Below are 24681 nucleotides of genomic sequence, written 5' to 3'. Positions count from 1 at the left end.
ATGCATGTTTCATTTACCAGTATTTTTTGTAATGTACAGTATTTATAACAGCCACTATAGCCTAATGTGTCTTGGTTGTAGCACACGGTTCGATGATGTAAATATTATTGAATATATTATAGACTGTATATTTCTTCCTCTTTGGCTCCACATTTGATTTGAAATGACACAAACAAGATTTTGCTCTGACTGCAGACTTTCAGCATTTATTTGAGCGTATTTACATCCAAATCAGATGAATACTGTAGGAATTACAGCAGCTTGTACACTTTTTTAAATAGCCAATCAACATAATGGGACAAACCAACAGTCATATATCAGACTTTCACTTTTAAATACTTGGTTGCAAATCATTTGCAGTTAATTACGGCACACAAGTCTGGAACGTATCAACATCATTATCAGATGCTGGATATAATCCCAGCTCCAACTGTCTTTACTTCCTGCTTGCTCTTCCTTTCATTTCACAGTTTTGTCTTCTGCAGGTGAAATTCATGGCACGGGTGATTGACTTGACTATTACATAAAATTCCACTTCTTCACCTAAAAAACAAATGATATCGCTTTTGCAGCAGGTTATTGTCCATCTGCACGGTGAAGCGCCGTCCAGTGATTGCTTCAGAATGAATCCTCCATGCATCACTAATGAGGCGGTACAGTGACTGTAGTCCTGATGTATGTTTCACTACATAGTAATGCTCCATGCATAATTTAGTTTATCTCTTATTCCCCCAACTCCACAAGTACAATTCAGTAAAGCTAACTTTGTGTTAGTGTTCAGCTAGAGGTCATGCATTAAAGCACATTTCCTATGTACAACTCCAGTGCTAGCGATTTAGTGTTATGCGAGATGCGGGAAATGATCAGATGTCACTTATTTGGCCAAACATTATTAATTACAATCAGAGATGGGAAAGTAACAAAGTACTATGTTCTTTCCTGAGTATTTATTTTTTGGACTACTTTGTACCTTTATCCATTTCAACATGAGTATCTGTTCTTTTTACTTCATTTTCATTTTCAAAACAAGGTTGTTACTTTTGTTTTTAAATGCATGAAAACGTTTAAAATACTTGACCTGGAAGAAAAAGCAGCCATCAATGTCTCCTTTAGCTAATATCTTTCAAATTGCCGTAGGAGAAAACATCTATTAGTAAAAATACTCTTTACTTCTACTCGTCAAGTACATTTGAGAGCCTGTACTTTTTTACTTTTACTTGAGTAATTATTTGAGTGAGGACTTTTACTTTTACCATAGTTGTTTTTTACACGAGTAATTGTAATTTTACTCAAGGAGAGAATGTCAGTATGTTTTCCGTCTGAAATTGCCGTAGGGGAAAACATCTATTAGTAAAAATACGCTTTACTTCTACTCGTCAAGTACATTTCAGAGCCTGTACTTTTTTACTTTTACTTGAGTAATTATTTGAGTGAGTACTTTTACTTTTACCATAGTTGTTTTTTACACGAGTAATTGTACTTTTACTCAAGGAAAGAATGTCAGTATGTTTCCCGTCTGAAATTACCGTAGGAGAAAACATCTATTAGTAAAAATACTCTTCTACTCGTCAAGTACATTTCAGAGCCTGTACTTTTTTACTTTTACTTGAGTAATTATTTGAGTGAGGACTTTTACTTTTACCATAGTTGTTTTTTACACGAGTAATTGTACTTTTACTCAAGGAGAGAATGTCAGTATGTTTCCCGTCTGAAATTGCCGTAGGAGAAAACATCTATTAGTAAAAATACTCTTCTACTCGTCAAGTACATTTCAGAGCCTGTACTTTTTTACTTTTACTTGAGTAATTATTTGAGTGAGTACTTTTACTTTTACCATAGTTGTTTTATACACGAGTAATTGTACTTTTACTCAAGGAGAGAATGTCAGTACGTTTCCCGTCTGATTACAATTGTATATTTCACTTACCTATGCAAGATGTATAGTGACAGGCAGAACAATTAAATGCTCCTCATTTAGACGGCAAAAGGTACAAGAAACATGTTGCCATCCATAGTCTACAACAGAACAAGTCACGACTTCCTGCACGTGTATTAGCTTTGTGTTTAATTAAACAAGCCCAGATTTCTCACTGATCCAGTTGAGAGATCATCATTATTTCAGACAGGTTTGTTTGGTGGTGTGCCGTGATAAATTTCTCATTTAAAATGGGTGTGTTGGCTCAATGTATTAAACTGTGCATTCGGTATACGTGCACACACCGTGATCTACACGCACGTTCACAGCAGTGCCTTGCAGAGCTGCAGTCGCTACAATGGAAAAGCTTTCAGATCCACTGCAAATGTTTACCAAAGAGAATACAGTGACCATCTGTTGTGTTTCCATAACCCTGTTAGGTAATTGTGCTTTTGGAGCTGCGGACCCCATTAATTACAGCCATTTCGGCTGCCCGTGTCAACCACATTAGTTCAAATAATGTGACACCTGTATTTTGGGCTTGTGTAACAGTAATATCTTAATGTGAGATGATCAATCTGTATGAAATGACTGTCCTTCAAATGTGCTTTTTGAAACTGTTACGCTACACAGGAAGATTTAGTCAAAAGAGGATGTGAATGATTTGCTCTTGAAATGAAAGGGTGCGTGTGCGTACGACAAATCTTGATGTTACATATTCTTCCCCCCAGCTGTGTTGAATTGTTTTGACAGAGCCATTAGCTTTAACATATACACCTCAATGGAAGGAATGTCAGACCATACACTGTAAATAACATTATGACCACATGCACAATGTAATGATATCCAATATAAGAGCTGTATTATGTTTGTATCATGTTAATAGTGCTTTGGGAAATTGAGATGAATCCACCATCCATAAAACACTCTAGCTCTTATAACTTTGAATGCTTTGAACTTGTCCATGGGTCAGTGTGGCCCGTTCTAATATTGAATAAAAAAAATCAAATAAAAACATCACATAGCGCAATGCAGTGTTTTTAATATTTAAACATTGAAAATAAAAAAATGAAGGCCAGCAGACAAGGTTGAACCTAAGTCTTTTTTTTTCCCTCTCTACATTTTCCAATGGGTCAAATTGACCCCCAGCATAACACGAGGGTTAATGAAAGATGAGTACAAACTTAACTGATATTGTATTGAAAAGTCAAAATTGTTGTTGCTAGATTGTTTTTTTTTTTCATTTACCAAAAGGTACCAACTATAACTATATTCTTCTTATTGTGCATTCTTCTGACATCCCTTATTAAAGCTGTGATGTTGTGATGAAGATGTGAAAAGTTGTTGGGGGGGGGGGGGGGCAGAACAAAAGGCAACAGAATGCGGAAAGTAAGCTAATCTAGAGGGGGAAAAATACTGAATGCAGCGTGACTAAGTAAAAGGCTGAACATCCAGCTGCAGAAGGCAAAGAGCAGGACGAGTGAGCAGTTGACAAGCTCATGCACACCGGCTGTCAGGCAATCTGTGAACATCTCAAATACAGGTTGGCTATGAAATGTTAACTCTTGGGGGACAACGTGAGTTAAATCACAAGATGAGGGATCGGAGGGAAAGATAAGAAGCAGTGTGTGTGTGTGTGTGTGTGCACTTCTTTTGGTGGCATCTGTCATGCTTGCAGAATGATTGCAAATTTATGGTCATTAAACCAAAGCTGTTAGTCCAACATATTTTTTCCAGCAGATTGAGCGTACAGTAATGCTTTGAGTTATGTGTTTAATTCGTCCCGTAACCATTCGTCCGTTCTACCCCGCCCCCCCAAAAAAAATTTGGGTATTCAAAAATATATATATAAAAATAGCACTTTGTAACATTGACTTTCTAAAACACTTATTTAACATAATAAATTGGAACGTAAACAAATTAACAGTTGATGAGTGGGTCATTGGGACTACTTCTGGCATGCGCTAACTAGCCACTGGGGGCTGTAGAGTGCAGCCATGACAAATGAAGAAGACTATCTACTATAAGTGACTCAGTAAACTAGAGTAATATTGGTTGTTTCACACAGAGGATAAAGAAAATGTGCCTGTGAGTGTTATATTGTCTGTATTGATGCACCGTCAAGTGTCCAATTATTGCTACGGATGAATGTTTATAATACCAAGACTGTCGACGCTATTCATTAGCCCATCAATGATGTATTGCATTTTGTGTTAGCATTAAGCTAGTGGAAGGCACAGCTGTATGGTTGTTTTAAATACAGAATGTGTAATTCTCTGTTAGTTTGACAATAAACTTCAACTAGGAGTCAAAGAAAAAAAAAAGTTTTAAATGATGGCTTGTAACTTGGAAAACGAGCAGGCCAGGTCACTCATATCTCAAGGCACCACCATACCTGTTATTTGCTATCTTGAACACACACAGATGACATATTTGCCTTTATACCTTTCATAACAAAAGTCACATTTGTTTTTTTTGGTCTATCAGTTCTTCTGTGTTTATTCCTCCCCATCAGCTCACTGTAAAAAAAAAAAAAAAAAAAAGTTCTATAGTCTATGTAGGTTAGGGAATGAAAATATAAATGGCTTTGTTTGTTTCACCTCTTAAATATCTTCAACAGGACCAGATCCCGAGCAGTGATAAACTTGACAAGAGCGCGGTGGAGCGTCTTTCTCTTCTTTAGTGCGCATTTTTTGGATGGAAGCCAGACAGGGATCCCAGCCAAAGAAGGAAGTTAAATACAGAACACGTCTTAAGGGTTGGTGGGGGCATCTCATCTGCCCATGGAGAGTGACAGAGGTTAATACAATCCCTTTAAGTGGACATTGAGCAAGTAAAAAGGCAATTTAAAGTGCAGGAGACTAAATGAGTCATCTAGGAAAGCCTTTTGGGTTATAATGTGGTTTTATGGTTCTTCAGATTTTTGACAGGCGTTTACACGATAATTGTATTTTATTTAGTGTGGCTTCTGTGGTTTAAATGCAACTTTTACAGTAACTGCTGTTTTGTTCTTTTCAACCTTAACATGCCATGAGCGCTATTGGAAGTGCCAACGCGCTTTTGTTGATGATAGTCACTTGTGTTGTAATGGTCACTTGACCTTTCGGCGGAATAAAAGCCGGCATGCTTATTTACACCAGAGAGGTTGTGAGCTGCACCATCTGACAAACTGGCGGTTTGCTGTGTTAGCGACAGCCGTCTGATAGGCTTGATGTGTGATAGAAATTATTTGGCGCGCGCGCGTGCGTGTGCACGTTTGCATTCACTTGTCTGTGACATTTACATAATCCCACTTGCTTGTTTTAAAGCCTCCCTTCGTCCTCCATCACCATGGTAACTAATTGGCTCATCGTAAATTTGAAAAGCTGCGATGTTCACACATCTCATACTCTGAATGCGCCGTCTGATTTAATTTTCTATCGAGTGGGTGAGCCATCCCACAGAGAGTCTCTCTATTTTTGAGTCAAGTGCCAAGCTTCCTTTGAAGGTTATTTTTCTGTTTGACCTTGAGGGAAAACTGACCTTTGTGGAATTAAAATTTAATAGTGTCTTCCTTTTGGCGTGCCCTCGTTGCTGCATCTCCACCCACCCACTGCGCTTACAGCCTCCCGCGCCGAGATCAGTCAAGATGCAATCAGACAGAATCAATACATGAAATGTAAGAGTGGGCCCACTCAGACACCCTTTCAGTGCCAGTCGCACATCAGAAGACCTTCACTCTGGCTCTGTCTGCTGTTCTGAACGTAACACAAGATCAGCATTTAACCTGTTGGCTTGTTTTAACTCAGGCTATGGTCACACTGCAGGTCTTAATGGTCAATTACGATTTTTGGGTGAACTCCGACTTTTTTTGTGTGTGTGTGTGTGTAAACATGATGTCACAAAGTGGGCATTCCATCAATACTGACGGACCTGCCGTCAATATCCGTCAATCCGTTGATGACAGACCCCTGTTTTGTTGACGATTAACAAATAACGCGAAACTTAAAAATGTAAAAAAGTGGCTTTTCGTCTGTCAATGTAATCATCAATAACCGGGTTCAGTACCAACGGACCTTCTCATTCCATCAAAGACGGACGACCGTTTCGCTGACAAGTGTCGGAAACACTGACGGACGCCACGTCACTGACGCACGGCTGGGCACTTCCATTTGTTTCCTGGAACTGTAAATATACTATACTATAATAAAATAAATATACACTAAGCAGGTATGCTAGCTTCCTCACACTTCATTTTCCAAGTCTTCTCTCTTCTGGTTCTGTCCCAATACTGATAGCCGGTCGCGTTGTAAGACTCACAGACCGTGATGATTATGTTTTGCTGCTGCTGTAAAGTAAGCTACGTCTATGCAAGCATTAGCTTAGTGCCCAGTTTGTTTATTTTACATCAGGCACGTTGTTAGACAGCTAAGGTGTCTTAAAAAGGGGAAGTATTGATTCCCTCGGCCATGTGTGGCAATATTCCCGACAGGTCCGACAGGTCCGACTGTGCACAACTGCAAATACATAAGAAAAAGTATAAAAAGTGAGATCAAAATGTCATGACGAAAGTGTGGTTGAAATAACGTTGACGGATGGACAATTAACGGACTGCGGCCATGAAATTTACTGTCAGTCCTAGAATAGTAGCTGTAATTTATCAATGACGGAAGCCCAGTTAAAATAACATTGATGGATCATCTTGAAATATTGACAAATTGATGATTCAAGTGGGATTAAATTAAAGTTAAATATAAAGTCAACACTGTTACTCTAAGCAACATTGCAGATTCACGGAAAATTGGCAATCGGCATCCCAATTATTTTTCCCCCGCCCACGTGGAGCGGGATATTCAGCTTTTGATGACACGGTTGGAGACATGTGGCCTGTCCATTCAGATTAAGGTCGCTTTGCAAAAAATACAATACACGTACGATCTAGGACCAAATATGAAAGTAAACCGGTCAGATTTGACAAAAAACGGAATTGAGCCGTCGAAAATAAATAAATACAGGCGAAAAAATTCTGATTTGTTCCGCATTTGCCTGCACTCTGAACGTAGACAAAGTCTTACTGAAAGCTGAAATTGTGATGTTTACTGGGATCTCGAACCACAATTGGTGTAACAAAACCTAGTTCCCATTATACGTCAGGATACATGACCCTAAACTTCCCTGGAAAGCCAACACTCCAGCCACAGGCCAATGTGTAGCCGTCAGTAACTCGGCCAAAGATCAAATAGCGGAATTGAATTTGCGCATTGACCTACATCTCCATTCTGATTGTGAACATGAGGGCTGCTCATGTCGGTTTAGGTTGCAACTCTGATGCTGTATAATCTTACATTGGGAGCTGAGGTGTAACTTGGCCCGGCACTAAACGGCCAGCATGTATGTTCAAAGGCGGCCCTTACTGAGTTGTGGGAAATGCCAAGGATGAATTAGTGATGTGTTGCTGGAAAGCTCTGGAGGAGAGCAGTGCTGGGACTAGTAGATAAATAATCGCTGTCATGGTTCTATAAACACAGAGAGTGGATGTGTGCGTGTTGGTGGGTGTATGCATGAGTGTGCTTGTGGAGGATGTGTGCATCGCTGTATTGTGCATACTTTTGGAATAGTGAATACTTTCAGTGACACTTCGGGGGGGTTTTCTGGCACCCACTCATTGGAAAAAAAAGAACACCTACATGGACACTTCCCCTCGTGGTTGTTTCATGTCCCGTTGTGACCCATTTGCCCGTTTGACGCAAATGGACAGATGCACACGCATGGGCAAATGCACAGGTGATCCATTCAAGCTTTTCTTTCTCATATGCGCACACAGACTTATTTGCCATTTGGCCAATGCCCGAGGGATTGCTGGCAATGTTTTCCACACCAGTAAAGCGGTCTGTGGTTCCAGCAGGTATCCACCCTGGAGCTCAGCTTCCATTTGCCACCTTCTCCCTTGACTGCTCAGGTGCCCCCCTCGGTTGAAAAACACACGCCATATAGATGCAACTAGGACAGGAGGCTGGACTGGAGACACCTCTCCCGAGTCTCAATGTTGCCCTAGTTTTTTCATGAAGCCTACTTTCCTCGAGTAACACACTCATGCAGACAGCTCCCCTTGCGTGTCAACATTGATTTACGCTGACAGGTCGACACTTAACCGCCGCCACTGTTGGTTTGGGGCTTTTTATATTCATGTGTTTAATATGTGTTACGCAATTACCGGTAGATGCTTCACCTCTTCAATTTAATAGGATGTTGAAGCCATTTGTTATTTGTCTTAATACATTGTGAAAATATTACGCTCTAATGCCTATATTCGTAATCATGACGAAATCGTGGCCAAAAAAAAACAAACATATTGTATGGTAAAATATAGCAATTTGAGTGTAGCATGGTAGCGATGTACTGGATCTGGAATATTTGTCAGGACTGGGGACTAGTTCTGTTGTCTATGTATCCGCCACTGCTAGAGACTACATGACCATGGTTCCAATATATTTTAACCGCTTTGCGCCAAACATTCGCCTCAAGTGACTTATCATTCGCCACATTGATCATCAAGCCAGGGAAAACGAGGCACAAAGAGGAAGTGAATGAGGAGTACCCTATACTTTACAAGACCTGTTTGGATGAGTTTATGGACACAAATGGGAAGAGGAGAGTAGTGAAGCAGTTCGTGAAAGAGACATTTTAAGACAAGGGCCAACCTGCACCAATCTGTAAGTTTTGTTGTTGTTTTGCAAGCATTCGCCTCTTTCTGAGATATGGGCTTTAGCTTGCCTGAATTAGTGTTGTGACTAAGGCTCATCCGCCGGTGAGGCTGCTTAAAGTCGTCTGTGTTTGGGCGCACGTCACAATTCTAAGTCTTAGGAACTGGCCACTTCACTAACAGGACAATTTCTTAAGGCAATTCGATATTTTGCAAGGTATGCAGAAATTGCATTACTCTCTTGAGTAAGTGAGTTGTCTAGTTTCCTGACTTATTTTTATAGGATACGTAGAAAGTACGAGTGCATACTGGATATACTGTATCTTCTATTGAAATATGAAGATATTTAAGAGGGAAAGCAAACAAAAAATATTTTTATTATTTTATTCTCTAATGCACTGAGAATTGATAAGGAACCGAAATCACTATATTCTTATCAATTTTACGATCCTGGGTTCGCGTGGTGGATCAAAATACAGGCAGGAATTACTTTCAAACTAAGTATTTAATAAAACATAAGGCAAGCAAGGTGTTTGGAAAAATCTAAATAGTAACTTAAAGTCAAAATTATGAAGGGCCTGTCAAGTACTTTTTATTTATGAACTTCATTTTTAAATACCTTTAGTTAATTTGTTTTTAAATGTACTTTTCATCATATCAACATCAACTAAATAAAAAATGTAATTCATCAATGACAACAAATCAGGAAAACTCCATTTTATCTTCTAACAGCAATGCTAAAAATAGAATCTACAACTTCCCGCCAGAAACAAACAGCAACATGTAGTCAGTGGAAATGCCCCGTTCTTCTTTCCTGATCGGACATTTGGATCGCACATTGACCAGTGTGGAGCAGATTTATCAGCCAGCTGAATGTGGGTGCATTGACCGCCTCTCCATCACACTTGGTCATAGATCAGTGCAGTCGATGCCACCAGTGTGGCTGACGCTGATGAGATTTAATGTTGTCCGTCCTCACGGTCAATAAATCAGGAAGCATAAAACAGTGTTTGATGTCTGGTTTTTTTGTATCCGACTAAGACATCTTTGGTTCAAGATGAGCAGCAAACTCCTCCAAAGGCGCACCAAGCGACTGAGTGTAGCTGTGAAGTAAAATGTGGTTTCTTGTACATTGTTGTGAATAATTCGTCCGAGCTTTCCTCTAAAAAAACGTATGTTTTTTTTTATTTATACAATGACGTGTGGTGAGGTTCAAGACTGAGAAGGCACTACTCCTCTAGAGTCAAAATAAAACATAATTTAATGTAAACATTATATATTTTGAAAAAAAATACAGTGATTACAGAATTGAATAGAATTAAACTGGTTCTGTCACACTTTCTGCTTCAATTCAATGCACATTGTGCTGCTCATTCTGGTGCCTTGGCCACGTGGAGGCAATATTATAAAGACATATACATGAAAATAGGGGAGGCATTAGAACGCCTCTGCAGTAATATTAGTCATTCTTCACAGATGATAAAGTATATTTGAGTGCTATAGTCTGTTAGGGTCTGTTAGCTTATCAATGGTATTTCCCAATATGTGTTAGCTTTAGCAAAAAGCTAGGACTAAAGGCTAAGCGGTGTGGACTGTGTGGTTGTTATAAATACACCAGTGTATTTGTATATCTGATGTGACCTCAGTACAGTATTGTATCTGATAATAAGGTACCACCAGTATAAAGTATTACTGTTGAACCCAAGACCCCATGACAATAGACAAGACGTTTTCAAGCAGTCTCCACAAACTTTAGCAAAAACCCATTATACGGAGGCAAAGGGCACATACTTGCACACAGCAATGTTTGTTTTGTGCCTGTCCCTTAATCCCACACTGCTTTTTTATTTATTGTACTTTATGGATTAGTTTTACCTGAGCGAATACAAATACAATACAGATGTATATACAATGCACTCTGTGTTGTGAAGAAAATGGCCTTGGCTGTGGAATCATTTGAGAGCGCAGGGAAGGGAAAGAACAACACTTTAATTAATTTACATCTCCTTTACATTTTACATTTCATAGTTCAATACGTTAGTCAAGTCAATCATCAGACTTGCGGCGCTACACGTGCCTCGTAGGGATTCTTTCACTGGATTTGTGTTTACAATTGGCACCTTATTGGCAGACTGCAGTCAATGCAAAGATGAATAAAAGAACTGCGTAGGCATTCTATTTTATGCCATTGTGTTACAGTCATATAGCGGTGGCAAATTGGTAGCTTTAACACATCAAGAATAAGATATTATTATATGATAAAACTGCAATCATGGTCATGAATAGAATAATAGGAAAATGGCTGTAAGGTATTTTGCAACTCATCTCCTCTTATCACTTTATCTCGGAAGACCCGATTGCCCCCTTTTCCCTCCACACTGCAGGCATTCCCTTTTCATATTTTTTTTCCCTCCCATCTGTTCTTTTTTTCACTTTGATCTCTGCATGAATGTGCGCCGGGATGTATTCCGCAGTGACTTTAGTGCTATGACCTTGAGCTCCCTGTAGATGACCTCTGAACTTCATCCACTGTCTCATTTCTTTCAGCTGCAGTCTTATCTTTCCGCACAGCCTTACTTCTTTTCATCTCCCAACAGTGTTCCCAGCAGAGGCCAAGCACTGGGAGGAGATTGACGAGTTGGAGCAAACTGGGAAGACGTGTTGCTGAGATGTAATTTATTCTGGCAAAATGACAGCATGGGTTCAAGAGCAGAGAAAAGTATCATCCTGGCGTTGTCCATTCAAATGCTGTAACTCTCGTTTAGCTCTTTGCTGAACTAGATGATGAGATGAGAAGACAGTCAGCATATGAACTCAAGTCAGCTTTATTTATAAAGCACGGTAAAAAAAAATAAAAAATCTTGAGCCTTGGTACCGCCATAAGCAGCTTCGCCTTAGGCACTCGGTGGGAGTTTAGCCAAAACAGTCCAGTGATATAAAGCAGGAAAAAACATTTAAATATTTAAAAACAAATCAAATAATCTTATAATAAATTCTAAAAGGCAACGACAGCCAGTGAAGAGAGGCCAGAGTAATAGTTTTGCGCTCCTGTTTGAATTGGCAGGTGAGAAGCAGGATTTTGAGTGAAATTAAGGTTGACTCCAAAATACAGTGCATTAAAGTCATCAAGAGGAAGTTTGTGTGATGCAGAACACAAAAACATTTGGTTAAATTATACTGTTGTATTGTTAAACTAAGGAAGGCAATCATCACATTCATGTCAACTTCAATCCTTTCCTGGATCTCATGTAAGATTAACAATATCAAAAGGCACAAGGTTCCAGAGGTTATCAATTAACTTGAATTACACATTTTCTAATTAATCTTGTATTTCTCCAGATATTCATAATCCAGCCGAGTGCAGTTTTCTCTTGTCGGCGGCCTAATTGAACCACACATCAGTGTAATTGTGTCCCAGCTCCTCAGCGTCTCCGCACCTACCACAACGGGACTCAAACTCACTGAGATAGATGGCTTGGCGGTTTTAATTACCGGCAGACTTTGCTGATGTTATCTATACGTGGTGGCCCAGAGAGGCTTGAAAGTATTGGAACACTTAAGAGATATAACACACGTGTACACACAAAAGCATGCTTTTTTCACAAGTGGTTTCTCACCTGGTGTGAAGCACACGAATGAATAAAAGGATTTCCTGTGAATCTTCAATGGTGCGGACTGGCATGAGCACAAGTTTGGAGACTCCTGCGTAATTCATATTTAAACGTTGTGGGGATGCTCTCTGGTAATTGCACTTCCTGGTTAGTCGAGGAAGTGGATTTACTGAAGCATTCTGTTTATAGCAGTCTGGTAATCACTAATTACAGAGGCAAGTGCATACTAACACACATGCTGGCACATAAACGAACAGAGCTTTATCAAGATCCTGCCAACTAATTGTACTCATGTTGCTTTTATTGGGGCACTCCTACAGTTTCTATCAACTTCTGAACTATAATCACTTGTAGGTTTCCTTGGAATGAAAGGAGGTCGGTCATTATTATGCGTAGGCATGAGAAAGACATTTATGCAAATTAGGTGAAAACCAATTGGAACATTTCTTCAATGTTGCAACAGCATAGTCTTAGTTTTCCTTTTAAACTCCTTGCGGGGTTTTCATGTGTATAGTAGGTTTGCTTTGTTATTTTGTGGGTTTACTTGGTATTTTACAAAAACCAAGACCATGAACATTAGAGCTTGTCGTTGCCAAAATCCCCTTTCCCTCGTCATGAGTGCACTTGCTTCACTCAGACGGTTCAGAAACTCAGAACTCTGTTCAAATGTGCTGTTTGGTAGCTCAGTGTTCCCAAAAAAAAAAAAAAAAAAAAGAAGTATGGAGGCCAGTGCATCAGGTAGTACAAAGAAAGTAAGCAGTTGAAGCATGGTGGCAGTGAAACTTCCACTCAATAAGTAGGTGACAGTTTTGCTTTTTAGTTTACCTTTACTTAACCAGAATCTTGCGTTGCTTTGTAGTCAAAAGTACAAAGTACAGTCCTGGTGGGTTAATACAACATTTTGAGCAGTAAATTTGTGTTGTGGAAGTCAAATTTCCAATGATCCTTCTCTTTCTACTTTTTCTTCTTATTATTGTATTCTTCTTCTTCTTCGTCTTTTTCTTTGTCTTCTATTCTTCTTCGTATTGATCTTCGTATTCTTCTTCGTGTTTTTCTAATTTTTTGCCGTATTCTTCATATAAGGATTTACAGCTTTGGAATGTATTCTTCATTTTGCATTTTCAAAGTTTTTTTTTGTTTTTTTTAATGTAACCAGAGTTTAGAAGGGTGGAAAGCATGTCAAAAAGTCAACCTCGTCTCCGTGGAGCGTATCACCCATGAAAAGTAAGTGACTGTAGCCTACATTGAATTTCTTTAACCTTTCTTTTGCAAACCTCTGGAAGTATTAACCTGGAGATTTTGTAGGCTCACTGCAGAGAACAACCCCAGGCCAGTCAGTACAGGATCCTTGTCAGTGTTTTAAAATAATGTGAGATAATTAACTTAGCTAGGGTCAGAGGTTGTGTATTGTCTTGTGAAAGTTTCCTCTTTGCTTCTCCCCTCTGGCTACACAGACAAGTGCACATTCTCCGTTTTGAAAGTTAAATCCTAAAATATAGAGATATGAAAAGTCCGCAGTGGGTGGGGAGGAGTGTCAAAGTAACTGGAAGTATGTTGCAGAGAAATGATGGTAATCCCTCAGTGTGATTCACTATAAGATTGGGTGCGAAGTGAGTGATAATGACCTTTCCACGCTGTGCAGCGAAGTGAAAGCGTAATACCCGTCACTTTATCAACTTATCTGTGTGTTTCTTTTTTGAATTCTCTACTTGTCACTTGGCAAATGCAAATGGGGGAAATAACTGATATGTCTGGCCAAGGCACACGCTGTAAAGCCAAGGAAATGGATTTTGCCCCAAGAGTGGAGTAGAAAAATGTCGAACAATGACCAGTGGCTTCAGTGATGCTTATTCACTTCTCTTGAGAATATAGCAGAAATAAACTAGTTTTCTCATGAGTAGATTGGGAGATTACATTTTTACAAAGTGCTTTGTTTTTATTATTGAATCTTTTTAAATTGATTTGAGTCATAATGTTAAAACCTTTACCGCTTTGAAATTATGGCATAATGGGGCATTTTTGTAATAAAATAGAATAGCAGAACAGCATGTCAGCCATTACATAACACACAAAACTTTTTTTTTAGGGTTTATAGCTTGCACCACAAAAGAGCTTCTGCACTAGTAGCCATGAATCAAAGTCATTGGTAAATGTTGCTGCCAATCACAATGCAACACTATTCAGAACATCCCTTTGCTTTACCTTAAACCAAAATATATTCTTGGACTAATCCAGCCAAGCATATCATCCTCCATCGCACAGTTAGAATTTTTATTTGTTACTTTCAATCTACTCTCATCTTGACCTTTTTCTCTTGGTCTCTCCTCATCCTCTTTGATTGATCTGTGTGCCTGCTCTTTGCTAGCTGGATCATAGTAGACCCTTTTTGTCCCTTTTCCAAAGAGCCATGTATCACCCTAGTTACTTTCGCCCTGAGTGGCTGGCCATGAAAAGTCAGATGGTGGTACAGATGGATGTTGTTTGAAGGTTAGAGGCCTGGAGAGGCAGCCTGTCACTGCGCTCAGCTGACAAGTGCTGATTGTTCTTGAGATGCCACAGTTTGACATCATCTGGGATCTGGCTACAAATACAGTATCTGAAGACAAACTGGTGATTGTATACTTAGTGAGCCCAACCTTGACTGGAAACGTAAATAATAGTACATTCAATTCAACTTAATTTCACATACTGTAAGTGACTTATTATGATGTGATGTATGCCATTTATCTGTTACGAAATCCTATTAGGATCATAGAATATACAAAGGTGCCTTCAAAGGTAGAAGTGTGTTTATATGTATACATAAATGGTGGCATCAAGTGGACGAGTGGTTAGCAAATTTTCCTCACAGTTCTGAGGTTAGGAATTTAAATCCAGGCTACCCGCCTCTTGCCCGAAGTCAGCTGGTACAGGCTCCAGCACATCCACAACCATAATGAATATAAGCTGCAAAGAAAATAGATGGATGAATGAAATAAATGGGTCGGAGGAGGATTAGATCAAGGGCACCCTGTTTGTTACTTGGTGCCTTACTTTGCTGTATAAAAGCAATGCAGACAACAAAGCTTAAAATGACCCTGAATAAATGTCTCGGAAATTGTCTGGATACAAGTTTGGAAATGCTTCAAGTCATCATGGTATGTCCTTTTTACAAGTGTTTTCCTCAACTGTCACATCAAATGCATCTAGTCTTTTGAAAAAGATCAATGCATGTTCTTACATGTATGTACCCCAAACCCTCCCACTAATGTTGAGCCCACTGCCCCCCCCCCCAACTCATGGTGTCTGCACAAGTGCCCGTGGAGCACAGAATCACTTAAAATGAGATCATACCAAGGGACTGTTGTTCAGGAATCACATTGTTATTAAAATATATATTAAAATAGACCCTCATATGTCTGTTTTATATCATTTTATATCATTGAACCACCTTATCAGAGCTAACTAAAATATGAGAACACGTTGGACTTACCTGGATTCTGCATGTATTGGTCATAAAATGTGACACACCAATGCACAATGGACCATTCACAGTGCAGGGTGGAATTTTAATTTTGTATCATAAGAATATTTTTGTCGTGTTTGGTGTGAGGAAAGCACTCTGACTGGGTTACTCCAGAAAGTTTCTTTTCTTCTTTTGAAGCCATTCAGTTGTTGATTTACTTCTGTCCGTTTGAATTGTTGTGCTGTTACATCACAGATAATCTGTTAAGCTTCAAATGTCATATGGTCATAAATTCTCCTTCAAAAATGTCTTGAAATTTAGGAATTCCCTTTTCTGTCCATGATAGCAATGCATCCAGGCCCTGAAGCAGTCAACTGTCCCAAACCACAATGCTTCCTCCCCTGCACTTCACTGTTTGGATGATGTTTTGATGGTGGTGGGCCTTCCCCATAACCAGAGGTGTCAAATCCAGGTCCACAAAGTAAAAACTCTGCCACCGTTTGGCTTTAGCCACAGGTGTTTCTACTGAAATGAGGTCCCCGGGAGCTTGTTTACCTGCTGGTTGATTAGAGAGGCACCTGTGGCTAAAGCCAAACTGTAGCAGGGTTTTTACTTGCTAGACAATGATTTACCGCCTCTGCCCCTCACACATAACGTGTTTCATCTATCCACATAATAGCCTGCCAGTAGCTCTGTAGAACATCTACGAGTCTTCAAACCTGTATTAATAGTTTTTTGGGACATTGTTGACTTCCTCTGTGATATTCTTCTATGCTATCAATTCTTGTTTAATTTGTAATGTTAGCATGTGTCAGAGATTTTTGTAAGTTTTTCGCCAATACTCTAACTAGGGTTGGGTATCGTTCGGTTTTATCAGATACCGGTTCCTTTTCTGTACTTTTCAAACGGTTGCGGTGCTTAAACGGTTCTCAAATTTGTACTACAAAACTGCACATTTTTTATGTCAAAAACAATATTTGGAGGGTTAAATGTCACACAATATTATAAATAAAGGTGAAAGGAATCCCTGTGGTAACTTGAAAGCCAGAAATAAAAATTATTTTTATCAAAATAGTTTGGAAGATATACCTAACTCTTCAGGTTACTAGTAGTAGCCCATTTAAAAAATATATATATATAAAAATAAAAATTAAAAATAAAGAGCAATGATGATGACATTTCCGAATGAACAATACTGAGCTCTTTTATAAAAAATAAAAAATAAAAAATATATATAAAAGTAGTAGCCCATTTTGATTAACAGCTCACAACAACAACATTTAACAAAAACACAGCCTGAGGCAGGAGGTATATTCGAGACAGGTAGGTAACCTAGCCAACAATCTTTAGCTAACCTTTCTGTTGTGTCCCTGTGAACATTATACGCACAAAATAAACAACTTTTGAGTTTCCCATAAAGCCCGCAGCAGTCAAAGTCAGCACCAAGTGGAAGTATACAGAGCCGCGTAGTTTAGTTTGCGATTGGTATTAAATGATGAGACTTACCTGAAGAAGAAGAAAGGCTGCCGTCAGTGTCATCAATGTCATCTGCCATTTCAAACATACTAGCAGTGGTAAGCCTGCGAGTGGGGATTTGTTTTAGTTGTCTGAGTCGGGCTGCTGCTGCTGAAGTACTTGGATTTTATGAATGTAATTTGTCAAACACCGTGCACTGCTCATCTTTTATATGGACTCCATGAGTCGCCAAGTGTTTCATCCAATTTGAGCTGTTACCTCCCTTGCATGCAAAAGTTTTACTACACGTTTTGCATATTGCGCTCCCAAAGTCATCCTTCATCGGTGACAAATGGAGCTAAACTTTTGACCGTTTTGCTGCATCATTTCAATGTGCTACGTTAGCGCAGGTCACGCAAGTTGACACCGGAAGAGCAAGGGGGCGTTACAACAACAAAAAAGTCGGCTACCGAAATGTTCATTTTCATTCGGTCTGGTTACTACCGCTTAAGTCAGATCCGGTGCCGTACTAGTACTGACTTTCGATACTCAAACCTACACTCTACACAGGACAACAAATACTAGGGAGATTACACCGTCGAATCTTACTTAACTTCTGTATCTTACTTCCCATTGACCGATGAATCACAAGGCTTTGAGAGGTACTTTGGTTACCCATCATGCAAGTTGACAATCGTTAAATGAATCTTCTGGGATATATTTTGTGCTGATGGGTAACATCAAGCAATGTTTCTTGACAATAGCGATCTCAAAACTTTTTATCGCACAGCAATGCTTTAACGTGGTGGTCGCATACATTTTAATCCTGTGCTGTGAATGTTTACACTGGGTCTCCATAAAAACATGAAACTGTATACTGTAGTTGTTTGTGTGGTATTGATTGAGACAAACATATTTGTCTGGCCAATTTATGCAGAAATCTACAGTAGGTAATTCCGAACAGGAACGCCATGATCTGTCAACCCTCGGGTCCACTCTGTTAAGGCTGTCAATCACACCATCACAAAAAGACTCGTGCCCCCTTGGCACCCCCGACACCATTCATCATCGAGATTATACATTTAACACCGAGACCTGGATGTGCTGTGACAACCTTGACCGAAGGCTGACCTTCTCACCTAAGCCTGTGATTGTGTGCATGCATGCATATGTATGTACAGAGGCAAGATGTGTATTTATTTATAGTTGAAGTTGAGAATCTCTAACCAGCCCTTAGCAAGAGAAACAAAAGTGTGCAAAGAGAACTGGCGGTGCATCTGCAAAACAATCTCTCTCACTCAAGTCGGATTTCCCATTCACGACTTATTCAATTTTTTCTCTATGTGAAACATTTAGCTCATTCTCCAGCTCCGATGTCGTCTTGCCGAGTCGGAAGCAGACGCAAGATCTCATCCAGGCAGGAAGGAAATAAATTGTATCCAACCTCGCTTGTCACACACTTGCACTTGCGCATCATGCTACCATTTTTTTTTTTATGTTTGCAAATCTTTATCTCTGTGCCATTTATAATGGCTGAGAGATGTTATCATCGGCGACAGGCCAGCTTGACTAAATGGGAGCGGCAAATTGACTATAGTATCAAAAGAGGAGAGCCTCTATAAAGCAATCTGATGGCAACCCATTATAGACGGCTTGCAGATGAATATGATTAGCTTTTCATTCCTTCTAATGGGAAGATCTTCTGAAGAGGGGAGGAGATTAAATGTTACGCAGCGCTTGTTATTGCCTAATTTGGGTAAAAAGACCATTAAGGTTCTCGGAGGGAACGATGAATACTTCCCCTGTTTCTGTCTTGTAGTTTACCATGTGTAGGATGTGTTCGGTTTGACTGATGTGTGTTCTTACATCTCATTTGGCATTCTCATCAAACGGACTCTTTTCAGCATACTAAAAGATATTCCTTGAATAAGAGTATTACTCATTGTCTCTAATGGCGGGCATTTAGATAAGCAAAAGGGGCAAGGTCCACAAAGACGTGTGAAAGAGTTTGACGTTCTCTTACCACGATCAGTCTTTATTGAAACTGTTCATATTCAAGTCATTCCCCGTAATGCTGAGCCACTCCTTGTATATTAATAACAATCATAATGGACTAGATTTATTGTGCTGCACTCTGGGTCACTGAAGGCCATACATTGCAGACACATCAGAGATGGAATGCTGAGTAGGACTTTATATTGCGATGAAGACCCATGAAACCATACCTTATACAGACTTAATAATAGATTGACAGACAACAAGCAACGCAAAAAGACATGTTAGAGAAGTAAATCTGAAGAATGTATTTTTTTCATTGTTTTCCAAATTAACACAACAAACGTGGATTGATGTACTGTTTTGGCTATATATACGAATTTCGCCCCACTTAGTTGGGTGTGACAATCAGTGGTACTTTATAATTACCAGTCAATCACAGGATGATACGAAAACTGAGTGAAAATTGATCCCATGCCAGCTGCATGTGAGATTGATTTCTTTATCATTTCGAGTCAATCCCAGCCAGGGTTATAATAGTTTTGGAATTTTTCATTTCGGTTTTTGTTTCTTTTTCTTTTTTTCTTTTTTTAATTGGTTGGTTTTAATTAGTTTTCTTGGCGGTTCTGTTAAAAAATATATATATATATACATTTTAGTTAGTTTCAGTATTAGTTTTCGTTGTTTTGTTTTTTAAGTGCATTACTTGTGTGCAATATTTAATAAACACCATGGTAAAATTAAAAAAGTAACGTATTTCATACCGAGCGTCACATTTCGGACATTGAAGCCAGAAGTCAAGCATGCAAAATTGTCGGCTAAGAACAACGTCATTTGAATGTGTTTTCTATTGGCTGCTGCTAGATGACGTCACTTGTGTGACACACTTTTAAACGTCCTTATTCCAGTTAATATCAAAATAAATATACTAAAATCCCATTAAGAAATCAACCCCAAATGCTCATGTTTTACATGAATTACCAAATACTAAAACGAAGGACATTTTCGCTCTAATTATAGTTAGTTTTAGTCAATTTTGTTTACTAAAATGTTTTTGTTTGTTTTTTATTTTAGTTTTAGTTGTGTCGTTAGTTTTCATTAACAGCTGACTTTTGTCAGGAGATGGGCTACGCTCTGGACTGCTCACATTCGTAGAAATGTTAATTTCCAATGATGTTGCAAGATGTGGAATGAGCGAGGGAACATGCCGTGCTAACAATCACTTATCAATACGTATGTCTTCAGTGTCACACAAGTTGCATTTGGGTAATGAATTTAAACATTAATGTTATAAATCATGCTCTGCTTTAAAAATGCATTTCATATGGTCACTAAATCATGTTGCACTTAATTTACTTGACGGCATTCCTCAGAATACACAGTCAAGATTCGGTCAATATAAACAAAGGGAAAGCACATAGTGCATGATTGAGGTAGGGATTTGGTGGAGTCCTCGGTGATTGCACCTTTATACATTTTATCCCCACAAGAGCTCCCTCACCACTCAAGTATATTTCTATTTTTACTGTCTGGCACGTCACCTTGCTTTCTGCAGGGGTGACATGACGAGACAAAGGCAAGGCTTTGCTATATTTTACAGCTGTCTTTCCAGCTCTCGCTCAGCTGTAAGCAACCTTCCATATTTTATTTTCAGTGCCAATCAAACTCAAATTCACAAAAATATGTTATGTTATGAAAACGTATCCGATGCTTGACAAGTTGCTTTGCAGGTTTACTGTTATTGTACTTTCTCTACTGCCTGCTTGTTGTTATCGGTGTTAATATATTTTTTAAATACAAATGCATCTTGACTTTGTTGTAATGTCTTAATGCTTATTGAACAATTTTCCAGGCTTTTCCAAATGTAGAAGTTTTTAATCTTAGACAATATACTTCATTTAAAAAAATATATATTTTTTAATGCTCAGGGAGCTCGCAAGGTCTATCAGTACGTCTTTTGTTAAATGGAAACTGGAAACACATTTCTTTGTTTTGATGTCGAACAAAAACAATAAGTTCAGAAGGTTCCCAGAGTCAGCAGCATCTCTTATAAAGTTAACTGAAATTTTAAATAAGTAGTTCCCTGAGATTAAAATGGTTTTAGCTTTACCTTATATTGGCCGTCAGATTTTGAAAAAAGGCCGATACCGATATTTGTCAAAAATGCCCAATATATGTCTTATCTATCCCTAGTGTGTACATCTTTAAATATCGCAATAGTTTGGAATTTATTGTAAAAAAAAAAAAAAATTGGTAGGACATCATTGTAGGTTAGAAATACTGCTTGTAAACAAGCTTCCTCCAGCTTTTGTTCTTAAATTATATTTGTTTTTGTTTTTTTAAGCATTGTGATTCAGAGATTGATTCTTTTAGTTTCTTGGTGCCTTCTCATCATTCCCCCTTCAGCGGTTGTCTGATCCCTAATTTGGTTTCTCCATTGGGAGAAAAGTAATGTTTGCTGTAATTGTTTTGTCTGTCTCAACAATGAGATCTCCTCTTGCAGATTTATCACACAGAATTAAGCCGAACATTTCCCTTTAAAAGTTAATAGTGTCAGTGTGTTGTTGAATAACTTGGATTTGGAGTCCCGTGGGGTGGGGTGGGGAGTTAGCACTTTGGCCATCATTGCCATTAATCAAAATGACTTTTTTCAAGGGCCCCAAGTCAGTCATGGGCCAACTTTGCTGACTTTACAGTTGAGCTCATAAAAGTTTCGCCATGTTTGCAATACAAATCTTTTTGAGATGCTGTCTTTGTCTGTCCCTTTCACCCTCTTGCAGGTATGGAGACATGGTTCCGAAAACCATCGCAGGGAAGATCTTTGGTTCAATCTGCTCTTTGAGTGGGGTGCTGGTAATCGCCCTGCCTGTTCCTGTCATCGTGTCCAATTTTAGCCGCATCTATCACCAGAACCAGAGAGCAGACAAACGGCGGGCTCAGAAGGTACAGGTAAACACCATTTTTATTCGCTTCAACTGGGCTCCAGAGGCTTGGACCTCCAGACTTCCAGCCAAGAGGGAAGTTCTGACTTCCTCCAGATTAGAAGACTCTTCAGGTTTAGGGTCTATGGTGCATAACATTTGACCGTCCACAGCATTCTCATTGTTGACGCCACCCCCTTTAGGATATTCTGGGTTTACATTTTTGGGGAAATTTATGAATAATGTAATAAATGAAGTTAAGTGATCATTTCTCATTGGCATTGCCAAATGCCATAAATATGGACAAAACAAGTGCCTGCCCGCTAATAGCAAACATTTGCATAGAATTGACGGCCATTGAAATACATTTGGGAAAATAAGAAAAATAAATATATATTTGAATTTGTTTTAGAAACCCAAAAGAATATAAAAAAAAATACTGATACACCTCCAGTATTTATTTACCATGACAAGAATTGACTGCCCCACCAACAAAACTATATATATATATATAATTAAATCTTTGGGGGGATTCACAATTCACAACAGTTTTTGGGGGGTCAAGGTAGGCCACATGCGGGTTACCAGTTGCCCATCCCTGAATTATATGAATCAAATCAATCAATCAAAACAGTCTTTAAACTGGAAAATGTTCAGATTAAAACGTACTGTATATGGGTTAAATATGCATGTCTTTTTAGCGTTAGCCTCAAGGCATGAGAAATGATTGTGTTGCTGTTGTCTGCATGTGACATATTTGTTCGTTGCATCAGCTGGTCCAAATACAAATTGGGGCTGCTAATCATAGTTTGAGGGCAAACCTGACTGTCCTCATTCTTCTGTGATACATCGTAGTATCGTTTATACAGAGCTGGGAGACATAAATCCATTCACATTTCTATTAGAAGAGAGTGATTGATTTAATACTTCCATTAGTGTTGTCATCATTTGCGTAGAGCTGCACTGCATCATAGTCATAGAGCTGTTGCCAATATTTTTGCCCTTCTGGATAAATATGTTTACTAAAATATGTGAAGGAGCTCTAAGTATGATGCGGTGCCAATCCATGCCACTGAAAAGTACAATAATAATAATAATAATAACCGTTTAATGAATCTCTCTCTGACAGGGATAAGTGAGCAACTAAGCTTTATCTATTTGTTGGCTATCATTCAATTGTGCTGGTAACTAAAAAAAAAAAAAACAGTGATTGTATGCTGTTGATGTAGACATCACAAAGGAGATTGGTGACAAGGAAGGCCAGAGGCAAAGTGGAAACAGGCTAAGCAAGTGTCGTAACAGGTGAGCGCTCGAGGCAACATGGGCCCTGTGTTCTTTCCTGAATTAGCCCTCGTCCAGATGAGGTGCGATTTAGAAGGTCATAACAAGGTCTGTTTGTCTGGCTGTCTGCTTGTGTTCCAATGGGCCCCTGCTGCCCACTCGTGGTGCGTCTGCCATGCGGCCATGCCCACTGGGTCTCACCAGACAACAAACTAAATGAAAAAAAAAAATGGTAACGCAAACGTGAAGCAATCCCTGTCATTAATAGTGAGGAAAATGTCATGGACCTGAGGTGCGAAATTTTAGACCCAGGACAAGTTGAAACACAGAGAGTCTATAGCCAAAATACAAAGTTACAACAGAGAGCAGGGCTAGATGCAGATGGCCTTGAAGAAAACACTTGATGGAGAAACCTTGACCAAGAAACCTCGACGTACTGACAAAACTGTCACTCAGCAACTCCAGCTAGGACCATGCTCAATTCTATATGACAGAATAAAGGCCTATATGATGAAACAAGAGTAACAAATACAGGACTATGCATAGTAACTGCATGGCAACTGACAACATCAAAACGATCCAACCCAAAACACAGTCGCAACAGAAAATATGTTCAATTGCAACTTGAGCCACAATAGATGGAACAACGCGGCAAGTATATTATTATCGGCGGATTTCTTGATTATCCGGTTTAACAGATGTATGCTGTCAAATTGGTTGATAATTGTCAATAATATTATTGTGCATCCCTCGCAAAAATGTCCTTCATTTTCATCTTTGTCAATTAAAAGGAAGGTCAAACAGTCGTTTGAGAACTGTAGCTTACTTTATTACCCAATACTTTGTGAATGTAGTTTTTCATCTTGCGTTTGACAAATCCAGAATATACAGTTGTGCTCATAAGTTTACATACAGGTCTGTAAACATATGAGCACAACTTTATAAAAAAAAAATGTGTTTTTTTTACTAAACAAAAACAAACCATTTTCAAGAGAACTGAAACTAAAACAAACTCAAAAAGCTGCTCTACAAACTAATTTAGGATGAATTAAAAAAAAAAAAAAGCCAAAACGAAATACAAACTACAGTATAATGAAAAATCCAAAACTATGCGGCCATTGTTATGGCATATGTATAACATCACACTGGATGAGTGCATCATATGGCAATGGGAAACTTTTCAGTTAACCAAACATTTTGCATGTTTTTGAGAGGACGCCAGAGTCCCCGGAGAAAATCCCGAAGCCGAGAGCCAAGATTCAAATCCTGAACTTCAGCACTGGCAGGCAGATGTGCTAACTACTTTAGGCCTGCTACATGTATACACATCAGCACAAATCTTCCTGCAGAGGCTAATTGATATAAGGGAGCTTTAT

General features: G+C 38.9%; 1 protein-coding gene across 1 annotated transcript in view; it reads left to right on the top strand.

The window, feature by feature from the left end:
• kcnd3 (potassium voltage-gated channel, Shal-related subfamily, member 3) overlaps positions 1-24681 on the top strand; it is a 96245-nt gene that overhangs the window by 55490 nt on the left and 16074 nt on the right. Inside the window, exon 3 of the mRNA XM_086070304.1 lies at positions 21884-22052. Coding sequence (XP_085926430.1) covers positions 21884-22052 — 169 coding nt within the window. The remainder of the gene's footprint in view (positions 1-21883; positions 22053-24681) is intronic.

The sequence above is a fragment of the Leptonotus elevatus genome, chromosome 2 (genome assembly GCF_054856555.1).
Source record: "Leptonotus elevatus isolate MCC_2025b chromosome 2, RoL_Lele_1.0, whole genome shotgun sequence".
Taxonomy (NCBI): domain Eukaryota; kingdom Metazoa; phylum Chordata; class Actinopteri; order Syngnathiformes; family Syngnathidae; genus Leptonotus; species Leptonotus elevatus.
The sequence above is the reverse complement of the archived record's forward strand: the minus strand, read 5'-3'. Positions and strand labels throughout refer to the sequence as shown.